Source organism: Tachysurus vachellii, chromosome 22 (genome assembly GCF_030014155.1).
Source record: "Tachysurus vachellii isolate PV-2020 chromosome 22, HZAU_Pvac_v1, whole genome shotgun sequence".
Lineage (NCBI taxonomy): Eukaryota > Metazoa > Chordata > Actinopteri > Siluriformes > Bagridae > Tachysurus > Tachysurus vachellii.
The window spans coordinates 14861856-14877023 of record NC_083481.1 but is presented as its reverse complement, the minus strand read 5'-3'; the positions used below and the strand labels follow the sequence as shown (position 1 = coordinate 14877023).

General features: G+C 41.6%; 1 protein-coding gene across 2 annotated transcripts in view; it reads left to right on the top strand.

Moving 5' to 3' along the window:
• The window catches only part of ptprga (protein tyrosine phosphatase receptor type Ga), a 259987-nt gene that overhangs the window by 60399 nt on the left and 184420 nt on the right, over positions 1-15168 (top strand). For both annotated transcript variants that reach the window (XM_060858735.1, XM_060858734.1), the window contains exon 2: positions 9368-9460. In XM_060858735.1, the coding sequence (XP_060714718.1) occupies positions 9368-9460 (93 nt within the window). The remainder of the gene's footprint in view (positions 1-9367; positions 9461-15168) is intronic.

Here is a 15168-nt window from a genome sequence, read left to right as displayed (position 1 = left end):
AAAAGGATGAAAGGAAGACAGATAGGAAGGATGGGAGAAAGAAAGGAAGGAAGACAGGAAGAAAGAAAGAAAGACAGACAGACTGGAAGGAAGGAATAAAGAAAAACTTTTCTTTACACATTTTTTCTTTTCTTCTTCTTCTTCTTCTTCTTCTTCTTCTTCTTCTTCTTCTTCTTCTTCTCCTCCTCTCTGTACTATTTCACGTCGCTCTGTTCTTACCTGCCGTCCATCCCTCTGTTATTTATTTATTGTTTAATAGAAGCGTGACCATGCCCTTATTCTATCAACTGGAGCGTCACTAATGTAGCACAACGTTGTCTGATTCTCTTTACTCATTAAGCTACCTCATTACCATAATTCATTTTTGCATGTCGAACATTTTACTAGATGAATTTAATTAAGGTCAAGTGAAAGGCAGCACAAGTTTTGGGCTGTTTTTTAAATTTTTTTTATTTATTTATTTATTTATTTATTTATTTATTTATTTATTTATTTATTTATTTATGTCTGCTGGACCAAATGTTAATAGCAAACCACTAGCAAGTCATTTGGAGGCACGTCGGCTGTTTAGCAGCTAGCAAGAAAGCGCTTTGGCTTTGCTTTACGCTCGTGTCAGCGGATAATTCAACACAGTCATCGCAACACTGAATTGGTAAACCTTCTTGCTAGCATGTTCTGGTAAACATGATATATTCTTGCAGAACCCTAACCCTAACACACACACACACACACACACACACCAGGGTTAAACTCTGTGAAAAAATGTTTATTTAAACCACCATGAAGAAATGTTCTTACATCAGATTTGGGATTTTTCTTAAAATGGCAAACGTTCTAGTAAAAACCCAGATTAGCCTCAGCTCCTAACGTGTTGCTATGTGTGTGTGTGGTATGTGTTTGTGTGTGTGTGTGTGTGTGCATGTGTGTGTGGGCTGGAGTCATGCAGCCTTTGCTTACTAAGGTTTGATGAACGAATGCCAACTGACGCTGCTCAGTTTTTATTTATTTATTTATTTATTTATTTATTTAAAATTTGTATTTTTTATTTTTAGCTCCAGAGGCCGTGTTTGGTTACGACGATGCTCTATTTCTTCACCGAAATAATTGATAGAAAATAATCATTAAAAGGGGGATTAACGATTCAGTGCATTTTATCTCAATATCCGTCATATCTCAGAAGACATTTCTTACGCTAAACATCACTACCGGTCTATTTATTTATTCCCACAGTAAGGAGCGCTTTACTGTCAAAACAAAAAGCCCTGTACTGCTACTTTTCTCTTCCCCCACGGTCCAAAAAAACTTCAACATATCTCTAAAGTTACAGCCACGGTCATTAAGTTCCAATTATGTGGCTTAATGTTATTGTTCCTCTAACTTAAGATATAAAAGACGGTCTTAAGGGTTTCACCTCAGTGACTAACGCTTATATTCCTAACCTGGGGTTTGGTATTTTGTGCTGAATTGTACACATGGTGCTGGTGTATTTAAAAAAAAAAAAAAAAAAAAAAAAAAAAGAAACGAGCATAAAAAGGAGTGATGGGTCTGATGGGATTAACCAGTTAAATGTGTGTATCGGGTGTGTTAAGGTGTGTGTCATGTGGAGAAGGCTGTCACGTACAGTATACAGATCATGTGACAAACGTGTGACACAATGTTTATGACGCAAATCAGGAACATCGGTGTTATAGATTAAGTGAATTAATTGGTTAATTTGCATAATAACAAGGAAGCACAGGGGCTTAGTCGTGAGCACGTCTGCCTTGTTCTAGGGTTAGGGGTTCAATTCCCATCTTCATCCTCCTTTCATGTTCTTCATGTGCTTCAGGTCCCACAAGTTTCCTTCTCCGGGCCAAAGACATCTCTAAATTGTCCAAAGTGTGTGTGTGTGTGTGTGTGTGCTTTGCGAAGGCTTGCTCCCTGAGTCCCCTGGGATAGACTCCAGGTTCAGATGGATGATCAGTAAACATTCTTAATCCATACACAAATAAACCGTCTTAACAATCCTTCTTAGACTTACTCTCCCACTGTCAATGTTCTTAAGTATGAAAAACCTGTTATCGAGTTTAGGAACCGATTTTCCCGACACTTGCCGCCACTAGCCGCCCTCTGTTGAATGATCTGTTTTGGTCCAGAGCATGTTTTAATTTGTATTCTCACACAGCTATATTAGTTACATAAAGCCCATTAATACGGCTGATGGAGCGGTCAGTAAAAAGCCGTGATGGCGCGTCTTTGTTGTGCTATCACACATCCAGCTACCCGGCGTGACCTTGCAACAGGCGAACAGAGGGCTATTAATTTCCATCAGGACACGTCGAATGGCTCCCATTGTGCGGCGGTGAGCTGTGTGTAGCAGATCGATGCAGGGAGGAGACGTGTAGAATATGGCACCTCCTAAAGCGTTGTTAGCCAGACACTAAAGAGCCATTTGACTACCGTGTCGCTGACACACGACTCCAAGCTCTCAGGCTTCGTGCTCTTTACCGTCTCTGCCTTTACCTCCGATTCCGAGCTAAGATCGTTCATAATCATAGCAATAACCAAGAATAATATACTATGATGCCTGGGATGGATCATCTCTCCCTGATCGGGATGAGTGGACGTGTGTATGTGTGGTCAGTGAAATCGATATGTCCTGGACAAGTCCTCTGTGTGGACGTCCTTCAGGAAAGGGAATCGAAGAGAATGTTAATGATGGCGGAATCGGGGCTGTCTACGTCACACACACACACACACACACACACACACACACACACACACACACACACACACTCCTCTCAAGTAAAAGACAGAAGCAAAACCCAAGGTTAAGTGCATGACTGAGCAAATCTGTCATGCATCTCAATGAGCTCTGACCTGACCTTAACTTTTAGCCTGATGGCCAGAACAGGAGATAAAAGTTCCTTTGTTTTGGGCATGTGTGTAAGTGTGTGTGTGTGTGTGTGTGTGAGAGAGAGTGAGAGAGATATCTCTGTGGGAATCGCACTCGGGGTCAGCCAGAGTGTTTGGCATTTCCCAGTTTTATTAGATTCTGGCTGTTTTGAGAGGGTACAGGCTGTCTGGGCTGGCTGCTTATTAACTAGCGATTAGCATGCACCACTGCTCAACTCAATTCATTCACAGTAACCAAATACACAGGAAAAAAAAATATGTCAAAAAGGAATAGAACTGACCAGCGAGCCAGCGTTAATACACCGGCCAAGGTTCTTGTCAACAGAAGGTTACGGGTATAAATCCCAGGACCTCCAAGGAAGATTCTGAGCTATTTAACCTTCAGCTGTAACTTTTAATACATGCTAGCAGAAAAAAAACGTCCTAACAGCCAATGATTTCGCTTCGTTTGTTGGCCAGATATCAGTGTATCTAGCTAAGAACTAATTATATTAGAAAAACCTTTGTTAGTGTCGGTTGATCAGTTTACATATCAAGAACTTTCTAGAAACGGATTTGGCTCCATTAATTCTTTAATTCTGAATGTAACGCCACGATGATTAAAAAAAGAGAGGAAAAGTCGCAGTGCTAATGCATTAGCTTAACTGACGAGCGAGAGCACGTGTATTATCGTAGCGTTCTAGATGTTTCTTAGCTTATTATCACGACTCAATCCCCAAGTCAAAAGTCGAGGTTGACAGCTAGCATGCTAGCCGATGACACAGATGAAGTTTCTCTGCATCTGATCCGAAGCCAGAATCTATTTTTCACTGCCTGGGAGTCATGCTGTCTTTGTACGTTACCGGAACATTTTGTGTTTGGGATATCAAAGATTCACGGATTCCCACGGGGGTCTTTTTTGTCAAGCCCGAGCTCATTTTTCAGTAATTTTGGGTTTCTGTTACCGTCCCGCACACCAGGCTAACCCACGTTCCCCTGCTTTTGTGGAATAGCAGAAAGGGTAAATCAGATGCTTCAGAAGATGTTCAGCGTGCAGTCGGAGTTCAGAGGAGGCTCGGCGCCTGTGGCCTGATCGCAGGAGACGTGCTGTGGTCTGTTCTCCAAAGACACCGTTTCGACAAAATGACATTCCTTGACATGTGCTTGTAGCCTGGATCTGTGTGTGTGTCTGTGTGTGTGTCTGTGTGCATGTGTGTGTGTGTGTGTGTGTAGGGCTTTTGGGTGTATTGGATTGTATTGATGATGATTGTCTCTGACTGGGTCTCGAGGACAAAGACAGAGGACTCTTTGTGTGTGTGTGTGTGTGTGTGTGTGTGTGTGTGTGTGTGTGAGTGTGTGTGTGTGTGTAGGTATGCTTTTTCTGATCATGTTCAGTTCTGCTTGTTTTCATTCAGGGTAAAATCTCTCTCCATCTCTGCTATAAAAAAGGACAGGAGGTGGAGGCAGTGCTGTTTCTGTAGTGCAGGGCCACAGTGTCAAACTCATTCTTGTTTTTAGCCTGGCCCACATACCGCAGAAATAAAGCAATCAAACTGTGCGGGTGCCCCTCATACATTTTTCTCTGTGAGTGTGTGCAAGTGCGTGTGAGTGTGTGTGTGCCGTTATGATGAATAATGGTGCGCCTGTGTGTCTGGGTGTATATACATGTATCTTTGTCTCTATCGACCTTATTATTTGGTGTGTGTGTGTGTGTGTGTGTGTGTGCGTGCGTGCGTGCGTGTGCATGTGTGTGTACTGTACCTGTGCGTGAGAATGTACATGTGTATATACAAGAGCTGTCCAATGCTTATAAGAATTACTCATTTAAATATGAAAAAGCTGATGTATACTCTGATTAATAATTAATTAATTAATTAATTAATTAACTTGTTTATCCAAGTAAAAAAATATATATTTTTTTGATATAATGATCACTGATCACTTTATTTTTTTATTTTTATGTGTCAAAAACTATTAATATTAATTTGAACTATTAAACTAAATCCCAGGTGCACACGTATGCACACTTGTACACCCCCTGTACATCTGCACTAAATAGGGCTTAGCATAATAGTGCTCCAAGACCTACCTGGTGCACTAAAATGCTTTTTGAGATTCAGCCACAGAAAAAGAGTCGTCATTCAGATGAATGAAGTTAATGCATGTTACAGCAGGTAAATAAACTAAAACATAAACATTTAATCGTGAGATTCGATTACTGTGGAATTTGTCGGACGTGCCAAGAAGACGTCCATGTCCAGATTCCGTACACGATAGTGGTTGTTCCGGTCATCCAGCGCCAGTGAAGTGTCTCTGAGGGGCACTAGAGCTGCTGAGGGTTCCTCTGAGGGAAAGGGGCAGCTTGGGGTGACCCAGGAGAAGGACAGTAGACATTGGCATGGAACTCAGTGTGCTGTGTCACTCCCACAGTGGATGCTCTGTTCCTCCTTCCTCTCAGGCTCTTCCAGCTGAGCCGCTGCCAGACGGCCTGTTGTCCATCACGGCGCCCGAACAACTGTCGTTATAGCAGACCCGCTGGGCTGGAACACGATCCCGCCCTCCTGGCTCAGCGCTGAACCGCTACTGGACGGCGACCAGGCCTGATGTCCACTGGCAGAGCTGTTAAAGAGATTAATACGGCTCTGTCGGAGACTTCTGGAGAAGAGAGCGTGGGCCCGGGCTGTGGTTCAGATCCAGGAAGAGGCGTAGCAAATGCGTGTGTTTGTGAGGGAGAAGTGTGAGAGCTGCTGGTGGGTAACGCTTTGAATGCTGACAATAAGCTTGTGTGTTAAACAAGCAATCTGGTCGGATGACACACACACGCACGCACACAGAGCGACTTCCTCTGGCGTGCGGTTTGGTACAATTCAAACACACAGCAGGACTCAAAATGGGATGTGTTTTTACATGTTCCTCTCCATCCCCTGCTATGCTGCATCACAGACAGGAAATGATATATGAAAAAGGAAAAGAAGAGAGATAAAACAAGAGAGACCGCAGTGTAAAAATCTGCTATTTGAAATCAATCCCTCCACACAGAAACTAGAGAGGCAGAGATTTAGTGATGGACGGGTGCCAAGACTTGAGTACGGTGATTGAGAGGATAGAAAGAGAGCATGAGCGACATATTGGGAGGATAGTGGCTCAGTTTGGCGCGCCGCATCACATAATTACATTTTGTGTTCGGAGCACATCGGCAATCGATAATGTAATTCATAGAAAAGCCGTAGTGAGCCGAGGCATCCGTATTCAGCCACGTACTCGCCCGTCCATCCGCAAGAATTAGAGAGGAGAAGACAAGGAAGCTGTTTGTCATTGAAACAAACAAAAAAAAAAAAGACCAAGAGTCATCCATTGTTCATGAAGGAATTTTTCTTTAAGCCAAAGCTCTTTGAGAGACATGATCTAAATTTCATTACAGCTTTAAGTGATGCCTCTGTAGCCACGTGTCCTTGTTGTGTAGTCAGCAGATGGACAGACTATAGGAAGCAGCTCTGTCCTCTTCCTACTCTGCCTTCCTCACAATGATTAGAGAGGAGCGTTTTTCATCTCTCTCGCTCTTTCTATCTCTCTCCCACACCGCTCCGTGTGATTGCGGCCGCGGATCCTTTCGGGTCGGCCCGTATCTGAAATGGCACTCACCCCCAGGCCCTGCCAGACCCGATTTGTGGGTAAGAGCAGTGAAAGGTACGTGTTCTGATCTGCAGCCTTGTACCTTCTCCTGCATGGGTGGCCTCCTGTTTCCGACTTCTGACAAATCCCCCCACCCCCTCTCTCCCTCTCTCACTTGCCTAAGCCTTTGTTCCACAGCAAGGGCAAATCTGGGCGAGTTTCAAGAACTGTCAGATAATTATAGCTCCAGGATTTCCACCTGACCCGTGTTACAGTGTGGGCTTGTTGTCGGTTGCCGGTCGGTGTAGTCACGGCGCACTTACTTGCGTGTAGGATAGACATCTTCTTCGCAGTCACATCTCGAGGGTCCTGATACAGTTGTGTTTGTTCGCTTTTCATCCACCTTTAATCCTGTCTGACGAATTCCGCAGTTAAAGATACAGTCAGCTCGTTTTCCCGCCGGTAGCTGAGATTAAACAAATTAAAAAAAAAAAATTAAAAATAAATAAATAAATAGAAATTCAAATAAATACCACGTATCTGTTTGTTTGTTTGTTTATTTATTTATTTATTTATTTATTTCCTGTTTTGTGATTTTATCGACTTTAAGTTCGTGCAGTTTAACGGTTTAATCAATGTAAAATAAAATTAAGTGCGCTTTTGTTTTATACTCTTCCAAAATATTGCCATCTGAAACTCCGCCCCCAACCCTACTTTTAACACACTGATTTCTACATTTCCACGTTTTACAAGTAGGTTTCTGACTTAATAATCGCTGATCGGACCTCATGAGGAGTTCTTTTTTTTCTCCGTCTTTTATTTTATTTATTTTATTCATTTATTTATTTATTTTCTTTATCATCACACTGCGTTTTCAAGCCCTGTTCTTTAAATACTCAGCTGCACAGCTTTAGCTCGGCGCTCACTCGCTAGCCAATCAGCATCCATTTATTTCTTTAGCCCATCATACATGTTTAATCAGGGGGAGGCTACTTGATCCCATAACAGTCAGGAGTGTGTGTGTGTGTGTGTGCCCTTTTCTCACACTAATGGAGCATTAAAACAGGTAGTTGTTTATAAATAGGTTAATGACAGGGTTTAGCTCAAAGAACCTGAGATCAAAGTGTTACTGTGGCTTCCTGCTTTTGTGTGTGCATGTGTGTGTGCATGCGTGTGTGTCCTAGACCATGTTTTCAATGACCTTTCACTGACCGCTGTTTACTTCTGATAAAAAAAAATGTATAAATAGTGAGTCCTTTGTCTTAATGTACGTTCCCATTAGTGTGAGTGTGTGAGAGTGTGTGTGTGTGTATGTAAGAAAGAGAGACAGGTGGCAATTTCCCTCATGTGCAGTTTTGTGCTGTAGGGTTGGCATGTGTGTAAACAGGAGCAGTGAGGGAAAAGGAGCGCAGTGAGACACACACTGAGATTTTGGCCTGCATCACACAGGAGGGTTTAGCAGCCAGTCCGATTAAATGTATTTAAATGAATGTATTAATTCATTCAGGCAGACCATGTGTGTACATGAGTGTGTGTGTGTGGGTGAGAGTGAGTGTGTGGGTGTGGGCATGGGCGTGTGTGAGTGAGTGTGTGTGTGTTTATGGGTGTCAATGTGTGTGTGTGTGTGAGCCTGAAAATTAGCAACATTCAGCACTGTTAATAAATTCTGGGTTTCAATGAAGTGTGTGTGTGTGGGTATGTGTATATTTGTGTATATGTGCGTACGTGTGAGTCTGAATGAAGAATATGAAGTGTGTGTGTGAGTGTGTGTATGTGGGTGTGTGTATGTATGTGTGTATGTGCGTAAGTGTGAGTCTGAATTAAGAATATGAAGTGTGTGTGTGTGAATGTGAGTGTGTGTATGTGGGTGTGTGTATATATGTGTGTATGTGTATGAGTGTGTGTCTGAATATGAAGTGTGTGTGTGTGTGTGTGTGTGTATGTGTGTAAGTGTGAGTCTGAATGAAGAATATGAAGTGTGGGTGTGAGTGTGTGTATGTGGGTGTGTGTATGTATGTGTGTATGTGCGTAAGTGTGAGTCTGAATTAAGAATATGAAGTGTGTGTGTGTGAATGTGAGTGTGTGTATATATGTGTGTATGTGTATGAGTGTGTGTCTGAATATGAAGTGTGTGTGTGTGTGTGTGTGTATGTGTGTAAGTGTGAGTCTGAATGAAGAATATGAAGTGTGGGTGTGAGTGTGTGTATGTGGGTGTGTGTATGTATGTGTGTATGTGTGTAAGTGTGAGTCTGAATGAAGAATATGAAGTGTGGGTGTGAGTGTGTGTATGTGGGTGTGTGTATGTATGTGTGTATGTGCGTAAGTGTGAGTCTGAATTAAGAATATGAAGTGTGTGTGTGTGAATGTGAGTGTGTGTATGTGGGTGTGTGTATATATGTGTGTATGTGTATGAGTGTGAGTCTGAATATGAAGTGTGTGTGTGTGTGTGTGTGTGTGTGTGAGTCTGAATGAAGAATATGAAGTGTGGGTGTGAGTGTGTGTATGTGGGTGTGTGTATATATGTGTGTATGTGTGTAAGTGTGAGTCTGAATGAAGAATATGAAGTGTGGGTGTGAGTGTGTGTATGTGGGTGTGTGTATATATGTGTGTATGTGTATGAGTGTGAGTCTGAATATGAAGTGTGTGTGTGTGTGTGTGTGTGTGTGTGTGATGTTAAACCCTATGTAGTCAGGATATGTACTCAGCTGGGGATTTGTACATAAATAAGAGTCAAGTATGGCACAAGTATTTTTGTGGATCCTAGTGAACACACATAAAGGATGAAGAGCAATTTTGAATTGATCTGTGTGTGTGTGTATGTGTGTGTGTATAAAGTGTGTCGAGAGTGTGTGATAACCGCGTCTCTGTCTGTGTCTATCAGCACTGTCCGGAGGCGATCAGGTGGAACGGCATGGCTGGGCGACCGGGGACAGACACCGCAGAGCTGCTGAGGAACCATACTGGGCATACTCAGGTGGGTACACACACACACACACACACACACACACACACACACACACACACACAGACGACTGGTTATTTTTAGGGATTAGCTACACACCTACACACACATGGCTGAGGAGATGCTCATGGGGCCTTACACACATGGATGAAGAGTCCTGCTGGGCATGGTCAGGTGGGTCGCTCCCTCTCTGTCTAACACACACACACACACACACACACACACACACACACCATGATATACTATAATCTGTAGTCGGTTTCATTTGGTCCTCAGAAATCAACCCACACGCAAACACACACGTTTGTCTTACTGTCCTTGTGAGGACCTTCTACTGAGATAATTATTAATGCATTTAATCAACAACAAAACAACACCACATGACTGGGTCCAACACACACACACACACACACACACACACACACACACGCAGGTATGTGTACGATCAGCCTTCAAGTTTAAATTTGAACGTGTCTCTCTTTGACACCTTCTAAATCCTCATCAGCAGTTAACAGCTAAAATTCACGCTGCAACATACTTGGCGCTTTTTTCCCCTCGTACAGTACCAGTATTTCTGCCAAGCTACGTTGTGTGTGTTAAGATCACCATCAAGCACAGGAACACCTACTAGAATATTTATTGGCAGACAAGTTAAAAAATGGTATTTATTTATTTATTTATTTATTTATTTATTTATTTATTAATTTTCTAATCTGGCTGCAGAATCAAAAACCCCACCGTAGCAGCATCTATTGATGGATTGCTCCATATACAGAACAGTTCTGTTGGTCAGTCGTACCATTCATTTTCCTCTCACTCGTCTCTCCTCCACCTACCTCTCCTCCGCTCCGTGCCTGACGAACTCTCCTGGCTTTTCCTTTTATGAATGCCCCTGCTCTGAAAAAGTGACTCGGCCTGTCCCTCTGAGCGGGATTTACAGAAGAGCCGTATTAATCTTTCGCTGTGCAACCAGACCTGCGGCAATAAGCGATCTTTATTTCATTTATTTAAATCTCTCTCACTCTGTGTGGGCTGTAATCGAGAGTCATCACCGAGCGAACCATTAGAGACGGCCGCTCGGATCAGGGCTGCAGGTGGAGGCTTTTTTTTTTTTTTTTTCCTTCTTCTTCTTCTTTTTTTCTCCTTTATCCTTTATTTTTTTTTTTTTTTTTTTTTTTTTTTTGCCAAAGTGAGGCACATCCTTCACATGGAGTAGGTTTCATTTCAACTCATCATATGATGGATTAGGTGCCATGAGCAAAGTTCTTTACTGAATATTAATAATACGGATGTTTTTGACTCTGGAATTTACTGTGCAAATTTTTTTTTGGTTGTTTTTTGTTTTTTTATCTTTAAGCACATATTTATTGTTTTGTTTTTTTTTTTTGTTGTTTTTTTTTAATTATAGACAAAATGATTTTATAAAGAAGGCCAATTTGTTTGGTCTAATACCTTATTGTTTCTATAGCAACAACTTCACCGTGAGCAGTTTTAAAGCGTGTGGAATTGCTGATATGGTGAAGTTTTCCTCCAGCTGCTATAACATAAGTGCTAACAGGACACGTTTGGTTCTTAAGTCGCATATTTGAGACTTGCTTGACAAATATTAAAAAAAGACTCGACTTGACTTTGACTTGACATTCATGACTTGAGACTTACTTGTGACTTGCACGTGTGTGATTTTCTCCCACCTCTGATATATATATACACATATAAAATTTCAGATATTTTTTATTATATGGCAAAAAATTATATATATATATATATATATATATATATATATATATATATATATATATATATATATATATATATATAAATATATATATATATATATATATATATATATATATATATATATATATATATAAATATATATATATATATATATATATATATATATATATATATATATATATATATATATATATATAATTACTCTTAAGTAATTAACTGAAGCCTTTCTGAGGTATTTGAAATTCTGAGACAGAAAGACAGACGCAAGATCTCCAAGTAGCTCGGTCTCCTTTATAAAAAGTCAATTTCTTTATATTTTCTGTATATAGATGCAAAAAGCCAGTTATGAATTGGTTTTTGGATTTTATCGCTTGTGCCAGGGTTTGATTTGTGGCGCAATTTTAATGAAAAAAAAGGAAATTTTACAGCGTAAAATTTTGTACAGTTTACAGCGTATTACGGTAAAGCGACCTCCTGAGTGAAACCACGGTTGTTTTCTATTTAAGTCGATTTTTAACCGAACCCAAAAGCAATTAAAACATTATTTCAAAAGTAGAGTAATTAAAAACAAAAAAGGTCAGTGGTCTCTGGTTAGCAAAAGAAGCGTCATTATTTTGACCCAAATAAAGCTTATTATACAAGCTTATTATTAAAGCTTGTTATACAAGCTTCTGGTACAGTGTGACAATCTGATCTGGGAGGTGGGAAGTGAAAAATAATGAATGCGGAGTAAATATCAAGGCATCTGGAGACCTTTTATTTCCCTGTCAATGAGGCAGGAAATGTTTTATGTCTCCATATGGGTTTTGCTATGAGTTGTATAATGTGCCAGGGGGTGTTATGTGAAGAATCGTGTTTGTTTTTTTTAAAAATTTGTTTCCGTATGTTACGTTTTTTTTGGACAATATCTTCAGTCTGGCTTGTTTACGGAGACTTTTTCTCAGCATGACCCTTTTTGATGATGTTGGTAATGAGCCATGTGTGTAGCGTGTTGTGGGTTTGCGGTGTTTGCTCATATATAAGCATCCTCGCGTTGACACGTCTGTCCCTGAGCGCATGGGCGTGAAGCAGGAGCTCCACACGTGCTAGTTAGCGCCGGGTTCAGACTTTTGTGGGTGGAGGAGCTTTCAAAGCTGTCGGCCAGAGCGGCTCAGAATGGAGCTGGTAACCAGGGCGAGGTTGTATTCGTCGAGCGTTTGTGGAATCGTGGGTGGAGCGGTGGGAGACATTTACCCACCAGCATGACTAAGATATTTTCTACTGTACCTCTTTTCAAAAGACGCCGTTATGACCTGTTTTCAGAACGACGGGCTTTTAAGGTTGTAGTTTACCACTGATACGGTCTCGGCTAGATGGAGATCAAAGCTTTGCTTTTTTACTCGTATAACGTACTTTTTAATCTCTCGACTAACCTGTAGTTTTGTATTGACTTCAAATCTGGGCTTGTTACAATGGTAGCACTTTATTTATTCATTCATTCATTCATTCATTCATTTTCTACCGCTTATCCGAACCACCTCGGGTCACGGGGAGCCCGGGCAGGATACACCCTGGACGGAGTGCCAACCCATCGCAGGGCACACACACACTCATTCACACACACTCATTCACTCACTCACGCACTACGGACAATTTTCCAGAGATGCCAATCAATCTACCATGCATGTCTTTGGACCGGGGAGGAAACCAGAGTACCCGGAGGAAACCCCCAAGGCACGGGGAGAACATGCAAACTCCACACACACAAGGTGGAGGCGGGAATCGAACCCCGACCCTGGAAGTGTGAGGCGAACGTGCTAACCACTAAGCCACTGTGCCCCCCACTTTATTTATTTCTTTATTTCTTTATAAAAATATCTGTTCGTTTAGCATCTTATCTAGGAAGAGAACATGGCTATTGATTACTTTGAGTAACACTAAACAATACAACAGCATCATTTAAACTCAGATATATTCTTTTTTTTTTTTTTTTTTTTTGTCATTTAACTTTGTCTCGCATGAGAACACGACACTCGTCTGCCATTAATGTATACGTTAATCAGAGGATCAGGCTTAAAGCCCCAGCTCTGCCAAGCTGCCACTGTTGGGCCCTTGAGCAAGTCCCCTTAACCCTCTCTGCTCCGGGGGGCGCTGTATCGTAACTGACCCTGCGCTCCGACCCCAACCGCCAAAGTTAGGATATGCGAAGAACAAATTTCACTGTTCTGTGATGTCAATGTGAAAAAATAAACGCTTCTGCTGTATATATTTGAATCTATGATTTGTAATGCTTACGTTCGAGCCCACGATCCACCCCTGTTCCTTTTAGGTGGCGTGCGGAGGCGACATCACGCGCAGAGCGAGAACACAGCAACACACCAAGTCCATCATTAGGATGCAGGAAGATGTGCTTAGTACATGCTAATTAGGAAGTAAGGGAAGGGGAACGGTGCGTGGATTTCCTGTAAGCGAGCAGCGGATGGATAGGTGTGTAAATGAGCATTAAGTTAACTGCACTTAGAAAGCTGTTATCTCTTAATTATGACAGACTTTTTAAAACCGGGTGTTTTTTTTTTTTTAGCTCGTAATTATGTGCTTTTCTACGACAGGCAAATCACTCGGAATGGAAGCGCGGGGTTAAAACAAAGCAAACATCATGGGCCAAACCAGACGAGATAATCTGGTGCTATATATAGCACCAGAGTTGATGTATAGCTTCTGAATTTCTCCAAGTGTTTGACCACTAATGGGGCAGCGGTTGTTTTCCTGCCCAGACTGTAGTGTCAGGCGTCATTTATTATTCATCATACGTTACCAAAGAGCCTCGTTCTGGTTTTACTTCACTCTTGAAATCATCCTAAAGTTTATAAAACATACTTATATTAAATCAGTTCATCTGAGTGTGTAAACTAGTGGAAATGTGTGAAAATTTCTGGGACAGTCATTACAGTGGTTCTGTGGGAGAAGAACATCAGCTCAAGCCTGGGTCCTGAAGCTCCAGTTTACCTGACGGGGTGAGAAATGTTCAGCTGATTTGCATATAAACCGAATGTGGATTTCATACGCATTCAGCTGGGTTTTTTATGTCTATAGCGTTTTTAACAACACGGTCACAAAGCAGCTTTACAGAAATCCGCACGCAGATTTAAATCCCTAATGAGCGAGCCAGAAGCGACGGAGGCGAGGAAATTCTCTCTAAGAAGACAAGAAGAAGAAGCTGTGAGAGGAACCAGATTCATGTCGTCTTCCCATTCTAGATGACTCCATAGAGTGGGATTAAAAATCATTAGACTACAGTATACCGGTGTAGAAGAGTAAAGACAAACAGGGCTGAGTGTGAGTGCTGTATATTCTTGTGTCCTAGAATGAGACCAACGTTATCTCATAATGGTTAATGGTGTTTATGCAAAACGTCCTGTTCTTTAAAACAAAGGTGATTTGAAGTGTTTAAGATAAACCTTTGGTCCCCGAATGCCACCTTCTTCTCAATCCAAAGCTTTAGTGTAGAACAGATGACATTGCCCTTGTCCTGAAGGCATTTTTAATGAACTCCTCAGATGATCCACTCTCTCGGTGAGCCGCTCGCCCGCCTACCAAGTGACTCTGATCTGTTTGCACTCGGTTAAGCAGCACCTGCTCTTTTCTCTCCGCTTTGCTATCCTTTTTTTTTCCCCATCACACTTAGCTAAAGGTCTCTCACACCTACCCTATCGACTTCCAGTCTGAAAAAGCTGACAAGAGCCCAAATGCACAGGGAGTCTCAGCTCAGACAAAGCAACATGACTCCTAAGACTCTTAAGCATCAGAAAAGATTCGGCTTCATGAGGATTTCAGACGTTCGAAGAGAAGATGCCGACTCCATGTGGTCTCTGAGGACAACAACCTCTTCATCAATACACAATTGTCAGTCTGTAGCTGGCTGTAGACAGGACATAATTCATAATAACACACTCTGGTGTTTATAACAGATTATAATCACACACTCCAGTGTCACCCAAATGAGG